Consider the following 27598-nt stretch of genomic DNA (forward strand, 5'->3'; position numbering starts at 1 on the left):
TATTTTTTATTTTTTTTTACACGTTTCTGTCTTGATTATTTATCTTGTATCTCTCAATCCCTTGACCAATTATTTGATCAGATGGTTCGGGTAGGACAGGCGTAGAATTTCCTTGAATTCTTTCCTATTCTGTAAAGTGTCATTGATATTGTGTTTCGTTTGGTTTTTTGTCCGGGATAAAACTAGGGAGACTGGGCAGCAGCAGGGACTGGGCGAGGAGGAGTACATAGCATGCACTGGTTTGTTGTATTGTTTGCTCAATGACTATTGGATTGTATATCAATCGACCTGATTTCATAGTTTATGTGCTCTTTGGTCACAATTGAAAATCGGTGCTCAAATAGTTCTTGACTCGATGACCTGGATGCAATGACCTGAATGGAATGATAATGACTATTGCTTACTTGAACACTTAAAATTCCACTTTTCCACCATGCCAAGCCCTGTAAACAATCTTGCTGCCATAAACCTGGCCCTTCTTGATGACCGTCATACCCTTCCATTCCTCCACGTTTGCAGCATTGACGTATCTGCTTGGCTCTACACAAAATCCTGCCCTTGAAACCCTCGCCGGAGACCCATCCTCCCTGGCCTCAACATCAATGTATTTTCCGGTGTAGAACTGGAATGCAGGGTCCGTAGAAAGAACATCAAGGTGTATCTTTGATGTGGGGTGGTAGAAACGTGCACATGTTTTAAGCGGTTGGGAGCGTGTGTCTGTAGGAATCGAAGAGGGATCAGTGTTGAGGATGAAGCAGTCATCAACATCGGGTTCTGTGGGACCGAGGGTGAAAGCTTGATTCGCAGTAAGTCCTGGGTAGGGTGCGATTGCTGTGGAAACTGGTATTCCGGTTGAATCGAGGGGCAGGTGATCAGTGGTTGTCAGGATAGCACGGGTGTCAGCGATAGTTTCGCTGCCACTAAGGTTGAAGTAGCTGTTGCATAGAACTCATGTTAGCATTGGAGTGATAAACTATGACCGGCATGGTTGGTGCGTTATAATTACCTGTGATTTGTCATATTGATAGCCGTTTCCTCAACCTCATCCCCGACTAGTTTGGCCTCATAATCCATCTCCAGAACTGTGATTTTAATTCCTTCCTCTGCACTTGGCTCTTCATATGCAGTGTAGGCCACTTCCACCTCAACTGTGCCTGGGAAATTCTCGTCCATGTGGGGACTAATATATTTATACACCACTGTTTCCCTATCTACTCCTTTACTTGTAAGCCCGGGGCCGGTCCAATCCTTCAATCCCCATCCTACAGGTCCACCATGAAGCGTATTCGGTCCATCATTTGCCGTAAGCGGCCAGACAGTTCCGTTCAAAGATGAAAGCTCTGCATTCTTCAAGCGGTTCGCTACACGCCCGATTGTTGCACCGAAGTGAGCAGGGTTGTTACGGTATTCAGCAGCAGTGTTGAAGCCGAGAACAATGTTGCGGTCTTCGGGACCAACTCTGAATTCTTGGAGAATTGCTCCTCGGTTGATGAACTTGACGGATGGAGGTGACATTGTAAGTTTTTGAAGGGTTCTACGCATGTAGGTTCTTTGCCAGGAAATCGAGAAGCTCACAAGTATGTGGTTTGGCTTTGAGATAAGTCGAGATGAGATGTCTTTAGAAGCGTTATTTGAATGAAACGTTTGGTTTTATAGACCCCGCATTCTAGGTACTGGGAATGTGATGCAATGTCCCCCACTGTCCATATCCTGATTTTTAGGCTGATATTACAAGAATCTGTTCTTGAGTTCAGCCGTACGCGTGCCCCGCATTTGAGATTTCAATTTGTAACTATGTACGAATTGTTCTTCTGAAAGCTTGAAGAGTGTATTTGATAGCTATTGTGCCCTGAAGAATTTCTTAGTAGATGATAAATAGCCTGAACAGCTCTATAATCCGGGGTTACATTCATTTTACCGACTTTACCCGATTAACTAAAACAAAGAACACGGTATGTAGCACAAATTCTTCGGTGTTGCACAGCTCGATGATGGGTGTTAACCAGTTGGCCACTAGTGTCGTAGCATTGTGCCACCAGCCCAATGCGACCGTAGATAACTTTATTATTCCAGGAATAAACATTAATGTTCCGGTATTTATGTCAGTTAGAATTAAGAGTTTCAGTTAAGATTAGCTACATGTAGTTACGCAGGTTGTATTGCTGCCATAGATAATAGTAAGTTGGGTCATGAAAGCTCACCCGGTTTAAATGTTCCACAGGATGTAAACATAATCATTGGCTGTATCATAACAACCATTATTTTGTTATCCTGGCCCCTATAATACAAGTACTCATAAGTCCGATGATTATTCGATTATTTGCATTGAGTTTCTTGAGTTATCCTACAGAATGGTTTCTAAAGTTTCCAACAAAAACATAGCAATATATGTTGTGCATTGATCCTCCAACCTGTTTGATAACTACTCGAGTGCTCCTTAGTCTGCACCCATCTCCTCCAACTTGTGTCCAGCACGCTCTTTTGCCTCGCTAGATACGTTCGGATTGCTCATGGCACTTCATAACCTCATATTAGCATGGGAGAGATTTCTAAACTGCTTCAAGGTGAACGTACGCCTTATATCCTCGAGCAACATTATCTGGATTCTTGCTGTCATTATCACCGTGGGCCATGCTACGGCCGCCGGAGCTCTTGGTAGAACTGCCGATATCTTCGAGAATATCTCTAGAATGATCCTTGGACTTTTGGGAGGTGTCTATATACTTATTAGTCTCTTAGTAACAAAAGCATCCGTTATTAATATCTTACTTGGGTTATGGAGGTTGGCCTTGTGTCCTCCGATAACGTTACCGGGGTTCTTTCCTTCGGTGGCGGAGTCCATTTTTCTGCGAGTATTTATGCGAAGTATTCAAAGAAGTTTAATTAGTGTTTCTGGAATGATCATGAATGAGGATGGAGATGAAATTGAAATCGATGCGTAGTAAGATACACTCAAAATATATACCCAAACTGTTAGATAAACACACTCGCCTTTCTTGGCACCCCGCGGGACATGATGTCAACCTGATGCCCGCCTCAATAGCCTTTCGTCGGCCCCGAACCATTCCTCATGACGTGAACCATCTACAGCCTCTCCACAGTGACGTTGAGAAAACGTCTATGTGCGGTTAACGCGATTATATTTCTAGATCCAAATAACCAAGATAATCAGATAAGGGATCTAATTTTATCCTAGTTACTGCAGAATTGCTTTTTCCCTTATGTCCTGGGTCCTTGAAACGGGTACGTAGATCTCAATGCGGGATGCCGTTTATTCCTCCATCACTGGCGATTTCTTTCCCGAAGAGCACGACCAGTACAGGGCAAAGCAACCGATGACCGGCGGCGGGTAACAAGTTAACAACATGCATGCATAATGTATGTTGGTGGCTAATTTTTGTCAAGTGCTCAGACCCTCAACTCCGGAAGGATCGAGGTCTGAACAGTAGAAGGTCAACTGGGTGGGTTGGTTGATTGGTTGGCAGTGATGATGCATAATTGGTCGGACCTGATCTTAACATCTGCTATCTATCAACCAACCGCAGTGTTCATTACGAGAAACGGGATTGCAAACTCACTCCAGTAAGTAACGATGCAGAAGTTTAATCGTACTCTAGATGCTGGATCGCGATCGGCTGGACAGTGCAGCCTCATGCGAGCGAGTGATAATCAGCTGAGCTGTGTCTAGACTGGTCTACGGAATCAAAACGAGGCAAAATTCAAGGACGCCAAGAAGAATGACGGGTTGAGAGGGGGGCCTAAGAGTTGATATGTTTCGGTCGGTTGGTGACATGACAGGTGTCACCGTGACTTTGATCTTGTCAAAGGACCTTAAACACGTAGCCGAACCGAGGGACGTCGAGTGATATTACATGAACTTTCAGATCCGCACTTCCCGTAGACCTCCTAAGGGGACCAACGAACAAATTCATGATCGGATCGTGCGGTTCAAGTATTATTCCACGGACAAGTCGTTTTGTGACTTTCTCTTGACGAATAGGTAGATGATTCACACTCGTTTGCCACGGAGTGAGACCTGGCTGTTTTTTTCTAATCAATGAATTTAAGGGCAGAGTAAATATATATATATGTAACGCCAAGGTATTTATGCCATAAAAGACAGGACAATTTCATCATTGGTCCAACACAGCAGTGGAATAAAAAAAAAAGATTGACAAAATAATAGAAGCAATGTACACCTTGGAATAATAACTATATTTCGCCCTGTAACATTCCATTTCAACCCAACGTCCCTACGAAACACAACTAGTCTATTTACGGTACCACATCCTCGTAATCTATGATAGATATCCCATTAGTAATTGTATTATCACCCACCGAGAGTTTGAGGAGCTAACCTTAGTATGTCTCATCTTCTTCTGAAGTTGTAAAATTCCATACATGAGCGCCTCGCTGGTGGGCGGACATCCAGGAACGTAGACGTCCACAGGTACAATCCTGTCACAGCCCCTAACTACAGAGTACGAGTAGTGGTAGTAACCTCCTCCGTTCGCACAAGATCCCATAGAGACAACCCATCGCGGGTCCGGCATTTGGTCATAAACCTGACGGAGCGCAGGCGCCATCTTGTTGGTAAGGGTTCCAGCAACGATCATAACATCGGATTGACGTGGGGAGGCACGGAAAATGATACCGAGACGATCTTGGTCGTAACGGGGGGTGGAAAGGTGCATCATCTCAACGGCACAGCAGGCGAGACCGAAGGTCATAGGCCAAAGGGAGCCTTGGCGGGCCCAGTTTGTGACTTGATCGAGGGTGGTCCTAGAGGCGAGGATAGATATTAGTCTATAAATTCCCGGTATGCTATCGTCCTGCCTTCAACTCCTGACACCAGTTCACCCACTCTTCTTTCACCTCCTACTCGGCATTCCATTCCGTCCAGCCAATTGCGTAGACCCGACAGTTAAAAAAGAAAGTGTTATACTAACAAGGCAAACTGCATAGCACCCTTCTTCTCCTGCTGACTTGGCAATGGCACCTCCCGTCTGCCACTCCTGTCGATGCTCGACGCATCTCTCACAACCGGGGTAGCACTGTGTCCAGAGGCGCTTGAAGGCTTTGAGGTCGAGATTGCCCGGGTGGCGATCGCTGGTAGAAGGGTTCGCGCGGGAGTGGCTGCATCAAACGTTAGCTGGAGCAGATGGGAGAGGGGTACAAGAGGGGCAATTCATACACCGCAGGCCAAGGGAGCGCGTTGTGGCAAGCATCATTAGTTTTTCAGAAAGAGTGGAGAGAACAATTCCGGACGGACAGGGAGAGGAGGGGAGATTGTGGGGAGAGGCGATTGATAAAGATGTCGCGGCGATGGCGGGCGGGCGGCGACTGGTTGTTGGAGTGGGTTGTAGATGCCAAGATTATTGCCGGTTGGCGGGCCAAGGATTACTTAGCGAACGATGTGATTGGCGGAAGACCCTGGTCTGGGTGCATGACAATTATCACAGGCTTCTTCTTCAATTCAATTGTCTGGAACCATAAAGGTCTAGATTGTCATGGAATCACATGCGAGTGACAAACCATGATTCACAGATGGCACCGCAAAAAGTACGAGAATCAAGATATGTGTATATCAGTTATTACACATGAAATTTTATCAATTTAACATAACGCCATGCAAAAATAACTCTGTAATTCTACTCAAAGCAAGGTAAGTCATAAGTGTCCTTTGGATCCTCCTGGTGCTTTAGGATGTACTCCTGATGTTTTTTGATGCTATGTTGAAGCTCCGCTACGAGCTCTATCAGCTTCACACTGACCTTCTCGTTGAACTTGGCGGCACCTTTGACGGCTTGAATAGCGACATGATATCTTGATACGTGATTGCATAACATCATCTGCCCAGGTGCGTATTCATTAGATTTTGAAATAAAATTATTTTTTTACAAAGGGTACTCACATCAAAAGGGGTAGTGGTGCTTCCTTCTTCTCTGTATCCCTCGATACTCACCCTCTCCAAATTGGGCCTTCCAAACAAAATCCCCTTCAATTCTGTTACATATCCGTGGTAGTTGAAATGAATATTCCTATCATTTGTAAAAATCGCATCGAAAGCAGGATCGCCCATGGAATGCGGGTGTGTATTCTCCGCACCAAGTACCATCAAATCCGTCACATTGACAACACGAACTCTAATCTCCGGGACTAGTTTTCGAAGCAACGATGCGGCAGCAATAACCTCGAAAGTAACCTCTGTGCCAATCCCGCACAGCACAACATCAGGGTTTAGGCCTTCGTCTGTAGATGCAAATTTCCAAATTGAAGCACCAGCCTTGCAATGCGAATCGGCCTCGGAGGGAGAAAGCCAGACAGGTGTAGGTTGTTTTGAGCCTACCATAAGGTTGGTGTAGTTACGTGATCGAAGGCAGTGGGCCATTGTGGAGAGGGCACAGTTGGCGTCTGGCGGAAGATATACTCGCGCCGCTTCTGGCTTCAGGTTTAAAACAGCTCCGATGAAAGATGGGTTTTGATGTGAATGCCCATTGTGTTCTTGTCTAGCCCATGTGCTGGTCTCAAGGTAATTCAAACTTGCTGTGTCCTTTCTCCAGACGGTCCCTCGGCCCTGAAGAGCTTCAGCATTCGATTTAGTAACGGGGGGTCTTCACTTAAGCTTACGATCTTTCTAAATTTGCTGTATTGCACCATCATGGTGTGGATAATTCCCAGGAAGCTCTCATAAGATGGTAATATAGCGGATCTTCCCGTAAGTGTATAACCCTGCATCATACCTGAATATCGATTAGATTGGCCATAGGAAGAAAAGAAATACCTAACTGTATAAAGATACGCACCTTGACACGTGTGCTCGCTCAAAATTTCGATAACCCTCCCACCGTTCTGCCTAGAATATTGATCCCACTGGAAATTTCTTCCAGTGTGCTTCAACACTGCGTCTAGTTTATTACTCTCCAACTCGTCAGGACTAAAAATCCTCATGTCACTTGGATTTCTCTGCAGGACCTGGTCAAGTAATGCTCCAACAGCTTTCATACTACTAACTTCCTGTCCTCTTTCCTCACCCATCTCGATCCAATCAGGAATGTCAAGCGGTTTGTATCCAGAAAAGGCATCTTTGATCACGCCCATCCGCTTTAATGCGTCCTTCGGAATTATTTTTATAACATTATCACTTGGAGACCCATCCCTTTTGAACAGTGTGTCCGGTTGATATTCCCTTAACCACTCCTGGAGTTGCCCAAGCTCCTCTTTATCACTGCTAGCTTTTGGTAGCGGTACCTGATGGGAGCGAAAAGAACCCTCTACGAATTCCCCGTGGACTTTCTTAGGTGCTCCCCAGCCTTTCGGAGTGCGTAGAAGAATGACTGGCCAACGGGGCTTTACAATTGGATTCCCGGATCGAGCTGCTTTCTGAATATGCTGAATTTGAGAAATTGCCCAATCCATTGAGGCGGCAAGGTCAAGGTCAATATTCTCAAGGTCTTCAACGAAGCGAACCTGGTAGCCATAACCACTGCAACCAAGAGTAAGCACACTTCCTGCGTGGGTAGATTACAGATAAGATCTGATCTTACGTGAATAGAGCGACGAGTTCTTCATCGTCCATACATCCATATATTGTCCTCTCACTGATCTTGAAGCCATTTATATGAACAATCGGCAATATCGCGCCCGACTCTGCAGGATCTATGTATTTATACCCATGCCATGCCCTGTTCACTTTAGTCGGAAGCTGCGGATTAGTTTGAGATACGGCATCTTGTAACTTACGTCGCAGTAGGGCCAGTTTCGGCCTCTCCATCACCAATAATAACAGGAACTATCAAATCCTTCTTGTCCATAATTGCGCCAAAAGCAACAGCTAATGCATACCCAAGCTCGCCGCCTTCATGAATACTTCCTGGGACCTCCGCGTTGATATGACTCGGGAATCCGCCAGGAGTGGAAAACCCCGTTATCAAGTTGTCTAGGCCCTTTCTGTCTAACGAATACTGTTCTGGGTAGAAATGCGTTAACGCACCCTCTAGCCATAAACACGCTAGAATAGCTGGTGCTCCATGTCCTAGAAATTACTGATAGTCAGTTCCTGAACTAAATGTGGTAGTATATTATATTGAATACCTGGCCCGATCACAAACAGCATCTCGGATCCCCATTTCTCAATTGCTCTATTTAAATGTGAGTAAACCAAAGTTAATCCTGGACAGGTTCCCCAGTGGCCTAGAATCCTCGGCTTAATGTCTTTTGGAGTAAGGTCCTTCTCCAGTAGTGTGTTGTCGCGCAAAAATATCATAGCTGCCGCGATGTAGTTCGCTGCTCTCCGGAAATCCCGCAGAGCTGAAATATCTTCGTTTGAGAGCGCATTTTTGATATCGAGTTTTACTGAAAGTTCCAAAAGCGCGGGAGGCAGATGTGAACGAGATGGCGGAGGGTTTGGTCTGTCAATTATTTCGCCAGGCATGTTTAATCAGTTGTCGGCAAGAATCAATAAGGATGAATGTAAATTCGAAGCTGCTTGAAACGAAAGATGTAGACCCGAAAAGAAAACAAGGGCCTACTTTCATAGAGTATGAATTCCTAAAGATAGAAACCTGAATTATCCTGATTATGAGAATTCCCTGGGTCGCGAGAGAATTTTAACAAATCAGTGCCGAGATGATGTCGTATTGACGTCAGCAACAAGTTTTGTACCTGGTAAGAAGAACCCTACAGGACCTGCATCTGTGGTACATACAGGTAATTCAAACTGTACCTGACGTCACACTAATAATATTTGTTCATAAGTGTTGACTGGCACATAAAATGGAAGCTCCTAAGAGAAGTAATTACTCGTGCACTGATGACCGAGTCATGTTCGATCGGCGATGATTGCATTGAACTTTCTGCCAAGATACATGTAAAGATGGGTTAGGGTTATGAGGAATAATTCCCCCTACAATTAACGCTAGAAGACATGCATTGGCATTGCGTGAATGTATGCGGAAGACAAATAGCCTGACAGAGAAAGAGAAAACGGGAACGGGGGAATGAATCCTTAATTTGGTAAATATTTTAAAATTTACAGAAGTGATGATTTTTCAACACGTAACCCGCAACTTTTCGACACCACGAGTTCAAGTAATTCTTCGCGATTATTTTTTGATCGCCTTTAAATTTACAGAATAACTGCCCTAGCTAGATAGCAGCCCTGATAGCTCGTTTGAAAGTAAGGATAACAATCAATTCCAACCAAATAGACCCTCCGAGAAACAGAAACAAATTCTTTCTCAGTCTTTACAAAAAGACCAGGATTCTATCTTCGTACTATTGTGTACTTGTACCGAGACATCAAGGGAGATCCTCATAATCTTCTCTGTCATAACTTCCTCTATCGCGAATCCAGTGGCAATACAAGTAGATTGGGAGAAGCACAATAAACGGAAGGATGCAGATGATAAATGCGCAGATTCGCATTGTCTCCCAAGCTTCTGGTGTAGTATGGAGATTTTGGGTACCGGTCGAGTGTAGTTCCTTTGGGGTTGAATCAAGAGGAAATTCTATCGTGGCCCCTTTGGACGAGTCTGATTGCTCCCAGCGTTTGTTGATGTTGATTGCTTCGCCATAGTTCCTATTGTATATGGGCACTTTCCATGACTAAAGATCAGTGAGACTTAATATATATTAAATTGGCAAAGAAGACAATAAGCTTACTTGGATCACTATCCCTGGGTCTGAATATGTGATTTCTTGGATGCCGTTTTTTCCTGCCTGACCCTTTTAAGTAGACGCGAAGGGCATTGAAGTTAGTAATTGAAAACTGAAATAACACTCTATAAACGAACTTACAACAGCGAGATCTTGGGGTAAGTTAATCCCACTCAAGTCAACGTATCTCAATTGTTCACTGCGAGTGCTTTGGAAGTAACGGAGCAGCCCAGAACTATTCTGGGTTAAGACAAGCCCCGCGGTGATTTTCAGGAATGCGCTCAGAAAGATATAGACAGCCAGGCTTATTCCAAATATGATGGAAGAGTAGGGGATACGCGAAGTCATCGTACCTATTGTCAGCGGGTTAGATAGAGGCGTTCAGAAGGCTGTGGGGAGTTGATCCTGCGGCCAAATACCGTAAACGACGATATTCCGGGGGTAGAGAGGATCTTATTCTTAACCAGGAGATGAATGTATCTTAGGCGATATCGATATATAGAGATGAGTGTTGATAAGTTGATGGAGTTAGGGAGGAATTGTCATGATACTAGACGCGACGTCGACTAGACAGGAAACTCTAATCACAAGTATCCTGAGATCCTCGCATGATGTTCGAAAGTTCATGATAACGAAACCTTTCAAAGGAACAATTATGGGCTTAAAGAGCAAAAGAATGTTTAGTATATGTATTTATCACACATGAGTGGCCTTGGAAAAATCAATCATGCTCAGTCACTCGTTTTGTGTAAAGTCTTTGGCTGAGTCTGAACTTATGTACCTACATAACTTGATGCATCGAACCTAGATTTACTCTGCTCTTCTACGTACATTTATCTAATTATATGTGATCATGTGTAACCTCCCTGAAGGGAATATAATCTACTACATGTAGGTACAGACGTAGAGTATATGTACTTTATACTACATGTAGGGGTACGTGTGCATCGGAGCCAAAATATAAATAGCTCACTGACTGTTGGTTAATTGAATTTATGTACATTAGGTAGAACTTCAAAAGGCATGAAAGGTTACAATGGTTTTTCCAAAAGCGTTTGGTTTCAAATGTAGGCGTCTTCTGCTTTGCCCTGTGACAATAATGATTCGGATAACATCCGAAATAAACCTAGCCCTAATAATACGTCATTCAGAAAACAACCACCAGCTTCCTTATCGATAAGAGATGCAAGTGACGACATCTACGAAATAGCAAGTACAAGTACACTCTTCGTTTCTAGATAAACGTGCTCTTAGTTACCATCATCTCACTAAACATCCATTAGATTTTTACAGGAAGTACTATCTATGTCAACCGCAAAACTAATTCTCGCCATAAACGCTGGTTCATCCAGTGTAAAACTGTCTCTCTACTCATCAACCCCTCCTGACTCGGAACGGAAGACAGAAAACCCATGCCTTATCCTTCAATCGTCAATTTCAAATTTGACATCTCCGCCTGCAGTTTTCTCATATACTCATACCGAGAACTCTTCTACGTCTAGCAACGTCAAATCTAAGGAATTGCCGGATGTGAAATCTCAAGATGATGCCTTCAAGCATTTCCTCGAATACCTTTCCAAAGACTCTGATTTGAAGCAAGTAAACAGTGGAGAAGATATTACTTTCGCTTGTCATAGAATTGTACATGGAGGTGATTATGAAAGACCGGTTGTTATAAACGAGAAGAGTTTAAACTATCTAAAGGAACTCACTGATCTTGCTCCGCTGTAAGAATCTCCATCAATACAGATATGACGATAGATAGAAGTGAAAGCCACTACTAAATTATAGTTGAAATTAAATAATAGGCACAATTCTCCCGCTCTTTCACTCGTCCACACAACTCTCAAACAACTTCCCAAAACAACAAACATTGCTTACTTTGATACCAGCTTCCACACTTTATCAATGCCTGAGCATATAAAGACATACCCAGTAGAGCTCGAGCACGCGCGCCGCAACAAGATCAGAAAGTATGGGTTTCATGGCATTTCTTACAGTTTCATCGTGACCGAAGTAGCGGAATATCTCAAGAAAGTAAGAATTCATTGACACCATAAAAGAAGCATAACTAACTCGGATACTATAAAAGCCTGTTGAAGAAACCTCAATTATTGCACTCCATCTTGGGAGTGGCGCGTCTGTTTGCGCCATTCGGAATGGAAAATCACTGGATAACTCGTAAGTTCCAGAATATTTTTCTTTCTTTTGCGTTTTAGTTGAACCTACATATTATTCCCCGCGCGGAAAAATGTGTTAATAGTTTTTGTCAGTATGGGCTTGACACCACTTGAGGGGCTCCCTGGTGCGACACGCAGCGGAACCGTGGATCCATCACTGGTCTTCCACTATACCTCAAATGCCGGTAGAATATCGCACAGCGGTACTGGGGATATGCACATCAGTAAAGTAATTTTAATATCCTCAGTTCTAATATACCTCATTTGCTAATTTTAGGTAGGCTGAAGAAATTCTAAACAAGAAGTCTGGGTGGTCATCGATCATCGGTACAACCGACTTTTCGAAACTTAAGTCAGATTCCCCTCCTCCACATAGCGAACTTGTCTTCGATTTATTTGTGGACCGTATTCATAACTACATTGGTGCATACTTTGTAAAGCTTCGCGGCAAGGTTGACGCCCTTGTATTTGCTGGAGGGATTGGTGAAAAGTCCTCCGAGCTGAGAGAAGCAGTCGTGGATGGGGTGCAGTGTTTGGGGTTCTCATTAAATAAAAAGGCAAATGGGAGCATTGAGAAAGAGAATGGGATTGTCTTGGATATTGGTGAGGGGAGTGCAAGGGCTCCTAAGGTCTTAATTTGCAGCACAGATGAGCAGTTTGAAATGGCGAGGGAATGCGCGAGAGACAAAGAATTTTGGAGCAAGCTTTAGTGTTTATTGAGATTATGAGCGGGTCCGTGCCTGGAAGTTAGATTATTTACTAAGTTTATATAGCGAATACCTCGATCAATCATATGCTGTATCATTCAGAGGCTATACATAGTTAATCTTCGAATTCATAGCCATTATGCTGCGGGAAATTAACTACAGGTATATTTCACGGGACCTGACATTGCATAGAATCCCCCACAATTTATTTTACAAGCATTGCGCCTATCTCAATGCAACAATTGTCTGAAAACAGAAGACTTCGGAGGGGCCATTACATTTAGGTATCATGCCAACTGCCGAAACGACCAACTTTAAGGACGTGTAGCCTGAAAAGAAAGACTTGTTTAACCGGCGCATACAGTAGCTCCCACCACTCATAACTTCCAGGATTTTGGCTGTACGAAGACCCAAGTTGGCTCTTAACGACCTTATTTAAGCCAAATTATGTAGGTACTTGTGCATCGTTTTCTCGCGACGTACTACGTCGTACGGACCTGCGTATTATACCTAGGAAAATTCGTTCCACGTGAACAAAAAAGAAGGACAGAAAACCGTGCCGACATGGTAACTGAATCATAAGTGTAACTGATGCGCAATAAGCTCTAAAAGAGAATAGACAATCACCATGCGTTAGCAGGTACCAGACAAAGGTGGACTAACAAGCAGTGTACCTATAGTAGATCTCTGTCTCTACTCTTCAATGTAGCGAAAGAGAGGCTTAGCAATGCTTCCATGAACTGCTACTTTAGTGTTAATTCGCCTTGAATAGTTGAGATGCGTATAGTTCCATTATTGAGGTCTTGTTGCTAGACAGAGTCATGCATGTCAAAAAAGACTTGAACCTGAAAGCCCCTGCATGCAGCTACCCTTAAGAATGTCTTTCAAGGCGTTCGATCCTTAGACGTAATACAGTTAATAACATGAGCTAGTAGCTTTGCAATTTTATGCCTCGAACCTGAAATGATGCCACGCGAATCTATCAGAACCTTTTCAGAGCAGACCTTTAGCTACGTAGCTGATGCTACATAGGTACAAAACACCCGATCTGCGGTTGTGGCGCTGCCTGAGGTCAAGTTGCGAGGAGTAGTTTGTGTGAAGCAGAGGAATACTTCCGGAACGATGATGAAGGAGGAGTATTGCTGTTGCTGTACCGGTGCGACATCTGCGGTTCAGAACTTTGATGGGGTACTTGGTGTAGCTACATGTAGTTACCCCGGGTCCCCCAATGTTGCCCATAAGTGATAGCAACGACGCGAAATACCAATATATTAACACAACACAATACCTTTACATCAATGGAATATATATTCCGATTATATAGATGATTCATGAATCTCCAGGACAGTAACTCTAATGTGGTGGGCGATTGACTTTCGACGGAAAGTTGTGCAAAACCCCCCTCACAAACAATAATAATATAATAATAATAATAGAAAACCAGTAGGTATCTATGGCTTTAATTCTTGCTAGAATTACGATTAGAAAGCTCCAAATTACGCAATATACATCTATCCAACATTTGGTCTTCTAAAGAAATATGATCGTTACATGATGATCACTTATCTGACCCCGGCCGCGAGATATATATATATAACCAATTGCTGCCTGAGGTGCGAGAAGGTGTAGAAGCTTTGGCTGGACAACAGCAGACAACTCGCGTAATCAGGCGATCTATATATAATTTGCTTTGGCCTCGAGTGAAAGGTTAGACTTTCTGCCGTTGGTGCTACATTGTAAACACATCGTATTGCCAACAAGTGTTATCTCTGGCCCACATGGCCTTCTTACCTCAATTGATATAGGTATTGCTAGCTCTTTTCTTCCAACTCTCATATACGTTCATTTGGACGCCCTACATTATATCATGGTGCTGATTCTTGGCAGACTATGTGCCCAGTTCGTCCTGAACCACGGATGGGTTATGCAGTGCCTCCTCGTATATCTGCTGCTTCCCGTTTCGCACGCACGGCGGTTTTTCTTGCAGACTGCATCTGTGTATGCCTTGCACATCCCGGCAAACTCCAGCACACACGAATGATCATCATGCAGGAGCTGACGAACGATGTTATTATCAAGGACTCTAGCTCGGGCGTCTACTATGTGCAGCAGCCTTTGACAGGCAACTGCATGGGTAGCACGCGAGAGAAATCGGAGAAAACCTTCAATTAACAGCTGCGGGTATTCATGGCCGAGGCCCTTTTGGCTAGCGCTATCCCATCCCTGGGTTTCAGTTGAGGGAAATGATCGAGGTAGTCACAAGGCATCACTCGGAGAATTTGTGTCCTAGAAGAGGTTTTTAGACTTTGTGTGGAACATTACCGTATCACCAGGGCAGGACAAAGGGGATATATATTAGCAAAAAATACCCAACATAGCTATGTAGATACAGAATGCAATTGAATAGGGCTTTGGTTAGTTGATTGATTGCGGAATAGGGATATCGGAGATTAGTATTATAACAATCGCCGCAGAGCGTTCGATCCCCGAGTTAATACTACCGCCTGTTCCTCGAATTATAGAATTCTTCTATTTGAAAACAAAGTCAACCGGGGAGTGTGAGGAGATTTTCTCTGTGTCCGTGGCCGTGAGACCGGCGTCCCACAATTCCAACCCCTTTGCAGCATTACCAGTGAGGCATGATCATGATGCAGACATGTCGACAGATGCCCTGAAGACAGTGCCGGTGCGTATTAGACGAGAATCATCTTGAGTGAATCTATGCACCTTGTGTGGGACTTCCTGGTATGTGATACGGTGAAGGAATACACCCACCCCCCAATGCACGCTGATACATGCGTCCTTCGATTTGATAGTGTGCCTGTACTACCAAGACTTGATACGGCCCGCCAGTCCATTGAATCGGAAGGAGAAAAATAATGTAGGATAGAGATACAAAAATACGAACACAACTGCTGTTAATATCAGACACGATAATATCAATGGATCTAGAGAGCGAGAAAAATTCGCTCCAAAACTAGGCAAATCACAGATACAGAAAGGAAACTAAAACACGTATTCCCCAGAAAAAGTCGTCGTCAACGAGAACCTCTATGGGTAGTTTTTTTGTTCACAGGGAAAACCCTCCGTTTATATCCCACCATCGGAGCTAGAGGATTGGAGGGGGGTCCTGCCCAAAACGAGAAATCAGCCGGGCAGCCAATAATGGGCCGGGTGTTGAGTCGCACCTAGCGGCACGGGATTGGCTGTGGCTGCCATGGGGGTAACCCGACCTGACTTATCACAAAGAAGTAAGCGAAAAAATGCGCCTACAGGGGCTAAACATAACAGTTTTGAGTTGGTCGTGAACACCTTGGTGGATACACCCCCTCACACCCTTTATGGCAGAGCAAGCACAATCTTCCAAGGTGCCCAGCGACCCTAAGATTAGGGGCAGCAAACTGTTTTTTTTCCGCTCGTAGCACCTGAAAGGACCCCCCCCCACCTCCCCTTCTAAAAGAAATCGTTGATCTCCTTCCCAAGTATCTTCCTTCGGATTCATAAGTTGGCCCCGAGGTTCTTTGAAAAAATAATTTCTCTGCTATTGTTCAAGTTGTCATTCTTTCATTGACGAGAGGTCTGGTATTTCAAGGTTTATATTTAGGTAATATATATATCTGCTGTCCTCTTTGGATGGTGCCAATTATTGACATCGACAGGAACCAAGAACACCAAGAACACCAAGAACAACTAAAGCACCCAAGAAGAATCAAGCTTTTCTCTGCATACGTCAAACACGTCAACTAAAAACGCAGCAAAGTCAACGGCTTCCTAAAGAAGAAATATGTCCGGCAGCACAGTTGAATTCGTGAACCTGTTTCTGCGTCAAGTGACGGAAACAGATCCAGCCGCAGAAGAGGTTGAAGAGGTGCCAGCATGTGGAGGTGCAAACGAGTATGATGGGAGGATGGGTTTGAGGATATCGGCGGTATTTGTGATCTTGGCTGGATCAACTTTCGGTATGTAAAGGCATATCGAGCACCTTACAGGAACCCCATAACTAATTGGAACTTCTTCAATATAGGTGCTCTCTTTCCTGTGATCGCTAAACAGCAGCCTGGATTAAAGGTTCCTGATTGGGCCTTTTTCTTCACAAGGTACTTTGGTTCAGGTGTCATTATTGCGACTGCTTTCATCCATGTAAGTGATGATAATACTATTCTCATCGAGAACATATACTAACTTTTTAAAAGCTGTTGACACCTGCCAATGAAGCCCTCACCAATGGCTGCCTCACAGGCCCCATCACAGAATATCCATGGGCACAAGGAATTGCCCTGATATCTGTTTTTTCTCTCTTCTTCGTTGAGTTGCTTGCATTGCGCCTGGGAAATTTCTCCGCTGCCGGGCATGACCACGAACATGGGCTCGCCCCGGCAACTAAAGAAGCGTCTACCGACCCCGAAAACCAGATTGTACCCGAAGCCAGCCCTGAATCCCTCAATACTCTCGAAGAAAAAGAACTACGAGGGAAGGAATATGCTGCCCAGCTCCTATCCATATTCATCCTCGAATTCGGTGTCATCTTTCACTCCATCTTCATCGGTCTCACTCTTGCTGTGTCTGGTGAGGAGTTTATAACTCTCTACATCGTTCTCGTATTCCACCAAACCTTCGAGGGTCTCGGTCTTGGATCGCGTCTATCCAGCGTTCCCTTCCCAAACAAATGGACGCCATATCTCATGGGCGTTGGATACGGAATCAGCACACCCATCGCCATCGCCGTTGGGTTGGGCCTTCGTACCACATTTGAGCCAGAGACTCAGACTGCGCTTATTGTGAATGGTGTTTTCGATGCCATCTCGGCGGGTATTCTGTTGTACACGGGATTGGTAGAGTTGATGGCGCACGAGTTTTTGTTTGGCAAGACATTGAGAGATGAGAGTATGGGCAGGGTCTTGTGCGCTTTCGGGTATATGGTTCTCGGTGCTGCATTGATGGCGTTGCTTGGGAAGTGGGCTTAGAAGCGGTGTTTTTTTTTTTCTCTTCTTTTTTTTTTCTTTATTTTAACTCTTCATCGGCTTGGGCGGTCATCTTGATTTTTTATTTTTATTCTTACGCATCAAACGCTAGATTTAATGTCTGTCTGCTAAGGATAAATCGGCGTTGTATTTGGCTTTAATTCGCTGTATATACTAGTAGCTCTTGCTGTCAATTTTGTTCGATTGGGAGAGAGGAGGGGCTGCGATTAATGATATAAAGCGCCCTTTGTATTTGTGTATTGAAGATATGAGTATATACATACATACGATATCCATATATATGATGACTATACATGCGAGTTTTGACTTTTAATATGAAAACTCTAATTGGCTGCGAATCTAGGCCCCAATTATAACCTCTCTTTACGGTTTCGGTTTTCCCCGACCGCGTCGTTACGGCTAAATCGGCATTACGTTATTTTTTGAGCGGAGAATTTTTGATGCCCCGCTTTCCTCTTCGAGGGATCGGACGAACTGATGGGCGAGCAGGCTGCGAACCCTGCTTGGATTCCCTATCCAATCTAGGCAGGGGAGGGGGATCATAGGTTCTGGACGCTTCATGGTTGTTTAAGCTTGAACCCCCCTGGCATGACGTTGCGTTAACCTCTCGAGGACGGCACGGCCAATCGCATGAATAGAAAATGTAAATCCGGTTCGGTTGTGTGTGAAAAGAGCGAGTGAGATTCTGTGATTCTGGAAATCGAGGGAAAAAAACACCGTATTAGGTGCATGAAGGTGTGGCTTCGGATCATATCTGCTCCATCGATCGTTAACGGCAATCAGTAAGGCCGTTCTGGCTAGGCCTCAACGTGGATTTGGGATGCAAGAATTCGAAGGGCGGATAGATGGTTGTGCAGCTATGTACATGCGCATAGCTGTGGGATGCCGCGTCCCGCCCGACAAGGGAGGGGCCACGGAGTCTCGAGCCTGACACTCGACACGGGGTGATCTGTCCCGGATGGTAGAGGCGGCATTGAGTTTCGGGCTCTGCTCCGGGCCGGTGAGTACGTATACCTGCATGTACATGCGATGATCGGTATACATATATATACCTGAGCCCTACCTCGGGGTCGATCTAGCCTGGTCCAGAGTGCCCGTATGCTGTGTACGTATCTGGAGGATGTGCCGTCTAGATCTTCCGTCCTCTCATGCATACATGTAGTCGGCAGGCCGGGAGTAAATCGCCCATCGCAACATCTACTCTCCTCCACCTCTTCTACTCTCGTCCGCCTCTTCTAAGCAGTCCTCCCCGTCAGACCGAATCTAACACCCCCCCCACCTCCACCCTCCCACATGCCACAGCTCCACCCTGAACCGAAAACAAATATCGTCTGGCCCCTAAGCACAGGTTATCACTCGCCGCATGCCACGTGATGGGTTGTGTCTTAGGTGAGATTATAGTGCAGTGGCTAAGTGTCGATATGTCACATTGGGCTTGTGTTCACCGGATGGGGTGCGTCAGGTGGCCGTTCGGTAATATCGCATTTGTGGGCCGAGATGGTGTATTGTGGGAGGGTGGTTGTTTCCTTGGTGTTGCTGGGTGGGGGGGTGAGCATTGTTGTTCAGCGTCCCACTCTGGGCGTTTATTGCACCATAGCCAAAGAACACAGCTAACACATATGTATGTGATATTAACCAGACTTCAACTCCACTATGCACAAGAGCACCAAAGCCACAGGTAAGGGAAACAATAGAAAGAATCCACAATACTAAAATCTCGCGCGCACCCATATTGATTGCAAATACGCATACACAGCTTTGCTATTGATATTGTTACAAGAATCGAAAACACAGTCGTTAAATATAAAATACTTCCCGCTAAACACCCCACCCCACTTTATATATAAACCGATAGTGGAAAAAAGAGAGAGAAAAAAAAAGGGAAAAGATTACAGCGTAGCTCATATTAAGGTAAGAGCTTCAACAAACAAAAAGGAAAACAATTTATCTTTTCCAAAGCACAATAAAAAAGAACATCGTAAGTCATATATATACCATAGCTATTATTACTAGGGCATTTATCTCCTCGCGCCCCTCCTCCCCGCAATCTCCTCTGCTACAACCTCTCCCAGCTTATACGCCACCTTCTCGCCAATGCCCCTATGCGGCGGCGGCGCATGCTGCTGCTCATTCCCCCTCCCCCCGCCCATCACATTACTCATAATGCCCCCCAACCCCGCCATGCTCCCCCGTCTCGGCCTATTGGTCCCATTGCTCTCCGAAGCCCTGCGGTGCCGGTGTTCGCGATGCGCATCAACGCTCGACGCCCGACGCTCCTCCTCCTCCTCCTTCTTGCGGTGGTGCTTCTCCATCAACCCGCCCGTCATCATGTACCCCGCCTTCTGCGGCCCCGACATGCGTCGACGGCGCTCACTCGACCTTGAGCGTGAGCGCGATCTTGAGCGCGAACGTGAGCGGCTCTCCTTCCTGTGGTCGTGGTGCCGCTTCGCTGCGAACGCAGCTGCAGTCCCCAGTGCCGCAGCAGGGATCTTCTTGGAGCGTCTGTGGCGGCGGTGGTGGTCCTCATTGGAGGATGAAGAGGAGGACGAGGAACTTGAGCGAGAACGGGACCCGCGGCGATAATGGTCGTGGAGTGCCTTACCCGCCATTCCAGCTGCCGCAGCACCGAGCGCTGCGCCAGCGACCTTTCGGCCGCGGTGCTTCGAGTGGCGCTCGTCGTCCGAAGAGTAACTCGAGACGGAGGATGAGCGGTGCTCCTTGTGGTGGCGCATCTTGTGGTGTGCAAGGCCTGCAGCGGTGGCGCCCAGGGCGGCGGCAGCGACATTGCGGCCGTTGTGATTTTCGTGGCCGGTGTTGGCGTCGGTTGAGGAGATTGAGGATGCGGAGGAAGAGCGACGGTGGGTGCGTTTGCGGTGGTCGTAGAACTCCTTTGCGGCGCCAGCGGCGGCGACGCCGAGGCCGGCCTCGGCGAGGTGCAGGGCGCGGCGGTGGTCGCGATGGTTGTCGTCGTGCCAGCCGGGGTGACGCCCTTCGTCGGAGTAGATGGCGGACTCGGAGCCGCGGCGGCCACGCGAGTGGGAGCGTTGGCGGTGGTGGTTGACGGCGTGTTTTAATCCTGCGGCGGCCAAACCGGACTCGGCGAGGTGTCGTGCGCGGTGGGAGTGCTCGGTGCCACGGGAGGTCGACCTGTGGTGCGAGGGTGAGCGGTACTGGGAGTGGGATCTATGCTTCCTGTGCCTGATCACCTCGTGCGCACCCACCATTCCGGCACTGGCATCAACGAGGCGGTGGTGGCTGTGTCTTCCCGGTGACCCAATGCTCGATCTTCCGGGAGACACAAGGCGCTGTCTCCTACCACCATGTCGGATTCCGTCCTCGAGATAGTATTCATCGTCGTATGAATCATAAGTATCATACGCTGGCGGACCAACGCTCCTGGCACGGATATAATGTGCACCTCTAAGGCCTCCAACAGCTAGGCCAACATCTAGCTCTGCACCTCCTCCTCTTCGGTAGCGAGATGATCGGCCAGGGCCGCTTGAGGTGGTGTAGATATACTCGCGGACAGAGTCTTCATAGACGGGCACATAGTGGTCTTCGTGGATGATTACTGGGTCTCGGGGCGGGCTCATGGCCCGGTGGGAGGGGAGCTCGATAGTTGTTGTTGAGCCGCTGGGGGAGGCGGCGGAGATGATTGTTTCTGTGTTTGAGTTGAAGTATCTCTTGCGCCTCATTGAGGGCGGGATGAGCATATCATCTTCGAGGATAACTGGCATCTTTGCGGATGTTGTTTAGAAAGTCGTAAAAAGGTGTTTTTATTATTATTACTGATGCTCGAAACTGTGGTCGAAGAAGAAGCTGCAAGGGCAAGACGGGTGATCTTGGGTGACTTTGTGATATATATATATCTGATAGTGAGTATTGGATATTGGGAGTGAATAAGAATAAAGGGAAGTTCAAGACAGATGGGGGGAGGAAAGGCTACCTATATCCCCACTGCTCTGGGCAGATGACGTCTGCCTTGTGGGCGAGCCTGGCACAGCAGAGAGCGAGAGACTCATTCATACCTGGGATGTGTGGGGGGGAAGGGTGGATGAGTGGATGTGTGGGTGGATGTGTGAGTGGTGGATGGGGGGGGAGGGGCGCTGAGTGATGGCTGGTGAATGGATGTGATGAATGATGAGGTCTGCTGCCAAACCCTGCAGCCTCACCCACCTTTACCACAAATCCACTATTACATGCTGCACACCTCTCATGATTGCTGCTCGTTTCCCTGTGTCTGCAGCCAACCGCAACCCCTGTCTCTCCCCCGTCCAACCCATGCCGCCCACAGAAACGACGTCACATCCTGCTGATCGATCCGCGGCAGGGAAAAGAAAAGCGTTTTCCAGAATTCTCCTTCCAGAACACCTATGACGCTTTCTCTCTTCTGCCCCCCGCCCGCTCGCTGGCTGGTCGTGGATTGTGTTTCCCTGTTTTTACATACTTTCACTGCTGGCTTCTGCTGCTGCGGACTGGAGCCGAGAAGCCAGCATGCAGTGCAGAAAGTTTATGTACGGGGAAGGGAAGACGGACAGACAGACGATTCATCACGACGACAGCCTGCATACATGCCGTATCCCGATCGCGACCCTCTCTTTTTTTTTTTCTTGGTTCGCCTTGTTTTTTTCCATCAGCCCGAAAGCTTAGCTTCAGTGTTTCCCTGTCCACGGAAGATGGCCATGGGGATCTCGAATCGCCACGTCTCGCTTGTCGATTTTCCCACTTCTCAGGCAGGATAATTGCCTGTTTCTCGCTTGTAAGGAAGATGAGATATAGTGTTATATAGTGTTTTGCTTCTTTATCTGGGGTAGAGTAGGCAGATACCTAGAGAGTTCAGGGTCTGAGTTCAATTCAGGGACTGTCTACATAAAGTGGACTGGCGGCCTTGTTTGGAGGTGGTCAATGATTGACCCTAACCCTCGATCGCTAGCCAGCCAACCATCCCGCACCGGGTTAGTGAACATCACGGATAACCTTCCACTTTGCTAAAGGCTGTTTGCTTTAACTCCAAAGCGCTACTCTGCTTACATGTGGTAGCCGTCTTGCCGTGATGCTAACAGGTGTGCCCGAAGATCCTCATCCAGGCTGTTGGCGGCCGAGGTCTCGCTATCTGAGTTCTGAGGGTCTATGGGGGCTCTGAATGTTTGGATGCAGGAAGATGAGAGTGATGAGTGATGATGGTTTGATTCAGTGGGTGCCGCAGCTTAACTTGTAGCTTCTTGAAACTAACACATATGATGCTTCACCGAGTCTAACCACATAGCTGTTGAAACGTGAGGTTGCCCCACAGCGCTCTTGCTCTTCAATATTGAAAATATCTATTTAAAATCCTAACCATTTCTTATTCCAGATAATCTTGTCCTATCCTTCCTTCTAGGCTAGAAAGGGGAAGCTAGATCCATTCAATTCATTCAGCAGGTCCTAAAGTCTCCCTCCAACTATAGCTTTGCCCTGACGAAACCGTTGTCCGGCTCGGGCATATAAATCAATCCCTCCAATGCCCTCGCATTAATCTGTGCACAAGCTAATCAGCAACAATCCCCATCAAAAGGGTTCCTAGCATAGGGAAGACTTACATGCTGCATCCCCAGTTCATCAATCCTGTTGACCCCCAGCAACCTCATCGCAGTCTCAACCTCTTCCCTCAGGATAGTCAATACCCTCTCCACCCCCTCCGGCCCGTACCCCGACAACCCATACAGCGCCGGCCTCCCAATCCCGACCGCCGTTGCACCCAAGCACAGTGCCTTCACCACATCCGTTCCCCTGCGGATCCCGCCATCCACATACACCTCCAACCTCCTCAGCACCTCGGGAACATGCCTCCGAATCTCCAGCAACGTATACACCGGCGGCGGCGCCGTATCAGCCCCGCGCCCACCATGGTTTGAAAGAATGATCCCCGTCACCCCCAACTCCCTACACTCCCTGCTCGCTGCAATCGCGGCATCCTCATGCGTCTGCAATCCCTTCAAGATGATGGGAAGATGCGTCTGCGACCTCAACCACTTTAGGTCCTCCCACGTCAGGCTCGGCGACGTCCCTGCGAACAGCGCGCGCCCAAGACCTTCACTCTTCACCGCCGTCGCAGACCTCACACCCCCGCCCTCACCCGAAGTCCCCGACACCGCGCTCTCCCCGCCAAATTTGACGCGCTCGTCGGCCTCCCGCTTCCCAGGCGTGGGCGCATCGAGCGTTAACACTATCGCCGTGAAGCCCATTGTGTTAATGCGCTGCAATAGGGCTTCGCTCTTGCTGCGCTCGATCTGCACATACAGCTGGAACCACAACGGCTGGCTTGTGCTTTTCCGCGCAGCAACGATCTGCTCAGGGCGCAGCGACGCATTATTAGACACACACTGAATCACACCCTGCGCACCACACGCCTCTGCGATCCCTGCCTCACCCGTGGGGTGCGCAAGCCGTGCCATTGCCGCTGGGGACACAAAAATCGGGAGGCTGCTCGGCGACCCGCATATCGTCGTGGTCGTGTCGACGTCCTTGACGTCGCGGAAGATGCGCGGGCGTAGGAGGATCTGCTTGTAGGCTGTGTTGTTGTGGTGCTTTGTGATGAGGTCGTCGGAGGCCGAGGAGTAGTATGCCCATGACTTTGGCGGCAGGATGCGTTCGGCGGTGCGGGTGAAGTCGTCGATGTTGAGCTGCTCTTCGAGTGGCGGTATTGGGGGTGTGGGGATTGTAGATTTAGGGGTTGTGGAGGAGAGAGAGGAGAGGGTAGAGGGGTCGATGGGACCGAGGATTTGGGAGGGGGTGAGGTTCTCTTCGAGCGTTCCCGGGGGGTGAATTGGGTCGTATTCAGAGGTTGCGTCTCGGCCGGCGAGCTTTAGGATGATCTTTGAACCGCCGGGGTGGGAGTCTAGAAAGTCTGGAGAGGGTCAATTGCTGCAAGTGAACAAAGCTTCTCTCCCGATATATATATTGGATATATCGTGGGGGGGTGAAAGAAAAACAAAAGCCACCATACCTGTGACGTCGTAAACAACATTATTAATAATGACCCAGCACGACTCCCGAGAGTTATGTTTTGCAACTACATGTAGTTCACCAGTCAATCCCAATCCCAATCCCAATCTCACCCACAAATAATAAAGATTCAGACTCACCTTCCTTTGCGTCCATGTTTTTTCCCTCCGTAAAACAATATACGTGGTCTTGGAAGTATGTTGTCGAGGGATGGATTCAAGTCCGGTTTGCAAGCGCAGTAAGAGTAATTTCCCTGCGCTAGGTGATAAGCTGTTTTAGCCGAGCCGCTTAAAACCCGGCTAGCTATCGGTACTAAAAACACCGAGGGTTAGGGTTGGACGGGGTGCTACCAATCTAATGTTTTGCGATCGAATGGTAACGTTAACAGATATCTGAGATATCTGGTTGGCTGCTGTTGCATGTTTGGGTTCAAGGAAGTAGTTGAGGGTGGAAACAAGAGATAGGCTTACTGAGAGCGGCAGCATCTCAAATAGTGAATTCGTGCCTAATAAGCTGAGCCGTTTGTCTCGGGTTCTTTGTAAGTATCGTCTAGATATGTACTTCTATGTAGCTGCCAATAACAACGCCTGTTGGGAAAGTAGGACACACATGTAGTTGTGATCTTGATCAAGAGTCTAACCAGCTATATAGTCACGGATTGGACAAGTGTCGACATGACAGTGACAGGTGTTGATATGGTAATGATAGGTGTCGATAGCGACATGGCAGGTTCTGGCAGTTCGTCTGTACGGGTTAATCGACATCATTTGAAAAGCCAAATGTCCAACGACGCCCAGCCCCACAAAAGCGAGTGATACTCCATGTCGCACTCACCAACTGGCCACCAAACCTAGCAATCTCCCCCCCGGATCCCTCCCACACCCCACACAACCCATAAGACACCCATTGGCAAACACCTATCATAGACCCCTCTTGGTCTATCAGCTCCAACTCTCCAACCAGCGGCCATCGACACTCTCCAACTGGTGCCCGCAAACACCCCACGTGGTCGAATCATAGTCCAACCTCCCCCAACCTATCCTCTACACAACACAACAAACTCTTGACGACTTGAAGATTTTTGGATAGTAATCATCAGAAAACCTTTAAAGTTAAGACTTTTTGTCGAAATGCAAAAAAAAGCAAAGCGGGATATTCCACTAAAGCTATGCTAAGGGTTAGGGTTGGCTTGGGATCAATCATGAAGGCTGACTCGGGTGTCAATTGATCACGGATAGAAGTGCCTGGCCTACGTAATTAAAATGCATGTTTCCAGCTTCGGAGTTCCGATGCAGTGGAGCACCGGTATACCGTTGTACTAACTGACGATCATCACAGGAGTTCCGGTGTTGTGGATCTTGGAGGTATCGCAATATCCGAATTGATCGCGGAATCCCGTGTGCACGTGTTCCGGCAAGACTACCGTGCCAAAGCTATGGCTTCAGAATCAATATGGATGTCGTGATATACTTGAGTTACCTATATATAAAAGGCTGTAGCTAGCTGCGAAGCCCATGTAATATTTGTCAATAAAGAGCATTACTTGATTGATTCCGCCTACACACTCTTTACCCTAGTACTAATAACTAATACAAAATGTCTAAAGTATTCTTGTAAGCCCAGAATCAATGCGTGTTTCTTCAAACACTTTCGTCGATCACTAATTCCCATCCAGCCTCGGAGCAACCGGTTTCGTCGGCGGGACAGTGCTCCGCCATATAACCACCACCTACCCATCCCTCCAGATCACCGCTCTCGCCCGAAGCCCCGAGAAGGCATCCAAGATCACTAGCGCATTCCCAAATATAACTGCTGTGATCGGGGACCTTGATTCTATAGAGCTTCTGGAAGCTCAGGCAGTGAATGCTGACATTGTGATTCGTGAGTACTGGTGGCCTAGCTAGCTAGCTACCTCCGTCTACATAGACTATTCTAACCTCCTTAGACACTGCAATTTGTGACGAACCAGGCTACGCCCACGCAGTTATTCGCGGCCTTGAGAAGCGTGGAGGCGGATATTTCATCCACACCAGCGGCACTGCACTTCTGTTTGACGAGCCAAGTGGAAATGTCCTGAGCGAGAAGATATGGGACGACATCAAGGACCTCAAGGAGCTAACATCGCTTCCCGAAACAGCGATTCACAGGCCTGTTGAGAAGGTAACTATATAATAATAGTGGATGGATGGATGGAGAAGAGAGAAGTAATTGACACCTCCCAAGATTGTTCTCGCCGCTCCGCCTTCAGTCCACACCGCCATAATCTCCCCCGGTAAAATCTACGGCTTCGGCACCGGCCCCGATAAACTCACCACCACGTTCTTCAAAGACGCCCTCGTCGCTGCTGGCGTCGGCTTCAAGATAGGTGCCGGTATCAACACTAACTCCACAGTCCACATTCAAGACCTAGCACGCCTCTACACCATTATCGTCGGGGAAGCCCTGAAGCCCAATGGTGGTGCCGCTCAGTGGGATGCGGAAGGATACTACTTTGGTGTGAGCAGCGATGAGATTTCAGTAGCGGACCACGTCAGCCTGCAAACAAAGAAACTGGCAGCAAGTGGAGTGCTTAGCAGTGATAAGGTGGAGGTTTGGCCGGCGGAGAAGGCGGTGGAGTTGCATCCCTTCTTTTCAATCCTGTTTGGGAGCAATGCAAGAGCGAGGGCAAGCAGAGGAAAGGCGTTGGGATGGAAAACCGTTGAGAAGCGGTTGGAGGAGTGGTTGAGTGAGGAGGACGCTTAGATGAAGAATTTTTGCCTTTCTACCAATGGAAATCCGCTCATATAACCTTTCGGGTAACTTCCACTATAGAAAGACATAGTATCTATGTGAAAAAGACACAAGTGCAGTAAATATCGATCCATCAGTAGAGCGCCACATAATTCTGGTTTGAGTGGAGCTTGGCGGTATGATACTTCTCCCCTTATTCATTTGAAGTGGAGAATTCTAGCCCTGGCTCTTATCCAATAAGGAGAGAAAATTATTGGTTCTAACATCCAATATCATTAGATTGGGAGATTCCTTCAGTTTTTTGCATTTCAATGTTTTGGCCTGCTCAAACCTCCCTATGGAATAATGTTATTCTGTG

General features: G+C 47.1%; 9 protein-coding genes across 9 annotated transcripts; 3 read left to right on the top strand and 6 right to left on the bottom strand.

Moving 5' to 3' along the window:
- Nucleotides 1-412: 412 nt before the first annotated feature.
- H6S33_009152 (uncharacterized protein) lies at nt 413-1515 on the bottom strand (the record flags this gene model as incomplete). The annotated part of the gene is made up of 2 exons (XM_044840516.1): nt 413-935; nt 1007-1515. 2 exons carry the CDS (start codon nt 1513-1515, stop codon nt 413-415), a joined length of 1032 nt encoding a protein of 343 aa, XP_044697967.1.
- A 922-nt stretch (nt 1516-2437) lies between these two features.
- H6S33_009153 (uncharacterized protein) lies at nt 2438-2842 on the bottom strand (the record flags this gene model as incomplete). Its single annotated transcript, XM_044840517.1, has 3 exons — nt 2438-2516; nt 2575-2716; nt 2770-2842. 3 exons carry the CDS (start codon nt 2840-2842, stop codon nt 2438-2440), a joined length of 294 nt encoding a protein of 97 aa, XP_044697968.1.
- Nucleotides 2843-4271: 1429 nt separating this feature from the next.
- On the bottom strand, nt 4272-5228 carry H6S33_009154 (uncharacterized protein; the record flags this gene model as incomplete). The annotated part of the gene is made up of 4 exons (XM_044840518.1): nt 4272-4298; nt 4359-4782; nt 4950-5136; nt 5195-5228. 4 exons carry the CDS (start codon nt 5226-5228, stop codon nt 4272-4274), a joined length of 672 nt encoding a protein of 223 aa, XP_044697969.1.
- Nucleotides 5229-5651: 423 nt separating this feature from the next.
- Nucleotides 5652-8434, bottom strand: H6S33_009155 (uncharacterized protein; the record flags this gene model as incomplete). The annotated part of the gene is made up of 7 exons (XM_044840519.1): nt 5652-5852; nt 5915-6577; nt 6631-6743; nt 6807-7486; nt 7548-7685; nt 7744-8035; nt 8095-8434. 7 exons carry the CDS (start codon nt 8432-8434, stop codon nt 5652-5654), a joined length of 2427 nt encoding a protein of 808 aa, XP_044697970.1.
- A 3131-nt stretch (nt 8435-11565) lies between these two features.
- H6S33_009156 (uncharacterized protein) lies at nt 11566-12547 on the top strand (the record flags this gene model as incomplete). Its single annotated transcript, XM_044840521.1, has 4 exons — nt 11566-11694; nt 11750-11838; nt 11931-12066; nt 12119-12547. The coding sequence occupies 4 exons, from the start codon at nt 11566-11568 to the stop codon at nt 12545-12547; spliced, it is 783 nt and encodes a 260-aa protein (XP_044697971.1).
- A 3781-nt stretch (nt 12548-16328) lies between these two features.
- H6S33_009157 (uncharacterized protein) lies at nt 16329-17508 on the top strand (the record flags this gene model as incomplete). The annotated part of the gene is made up of 3 exons (XM_044840522.1): nt 16329-16503; nt 16569-16684; nt 16738-17508. The coding sequence occupies 3 exons, from the start codon at nt 16329-16331 to the stop codon at nt 17506-17508; spliced, it is 1062 nt and encodes a 353-aa protein (XP_044697972.1).
- Nucleotides 17509-19544: 2036 nt separating this feature from the next.
- On the bottom strand, nt 19545-21263 carry H6S33_009158 (uncharacterized protein; the record flags this gene model as incomplete). The annotated part of the gene is made up of 1 exon (XM_044840523.1): nt 19545-21263. The coding sequence occupies one exon, from the start codon at nt 21261-21263 to the stop codon at nt 19545-19547; it is 1719 nt and encodes a 572-aa protein (XP_044697973.1).
- Nucleotides 21264-22967: 1704 nt separating this feature from the next.
- Nucleotides 22968-24666, bottom strand: H6S33_009159 (uncharacterized protein; the record flags this gene model as incomplete). Its single annotated transcript, XM_044840524.1, has 4 exons — nt 22968-23042; nt 23106-24412; nt 24512-24577; nt 24651-24666. The coding sequence occupies 4 exons, from the start codon at nt 24664-24666 to the stop codon at nt 22968-22970; spliced, it is 1464 nt and encodes a 487-aa protein (XP_044697974.1).
- Nucleotides 24667-26106: 1440 nt separating this feature from the next.
- Nucleotides 26107-27252, top strand: H6S33_009160 (uncharacterized protein; the record flags this gene model as incomplete). The annotated part of the gene is made up of 4 exons (XM_044840525.1): nt 26107-26123; nt 26186-26391; nt 26456-26670; nt 26734-27252. 4 exons carry the CDS (start codon nt 26107-26109, stop codon nt 27250-27252), a joined length of 957 nt encoding a protein of 318 aa, XP_044697975.1.
- Nucleotides 27253-27598: the final 346 nt, after the last annotated feature.

This window comes from Morchella sextelata (genome assembly GCF_020137385.1).
Source record: "Morchella sextelata strain SCLS chromosome Unknown scls_3, whole genome shotgun sequence".
In the NCBI taxonomy this organism is placed as follows: domain Eukaryota; kingdom Fungi; phylum Ascomycota; class Pezizomycetes; order Pezizales; family Morchellaceae; genus Morchella; species Morchella sextelata.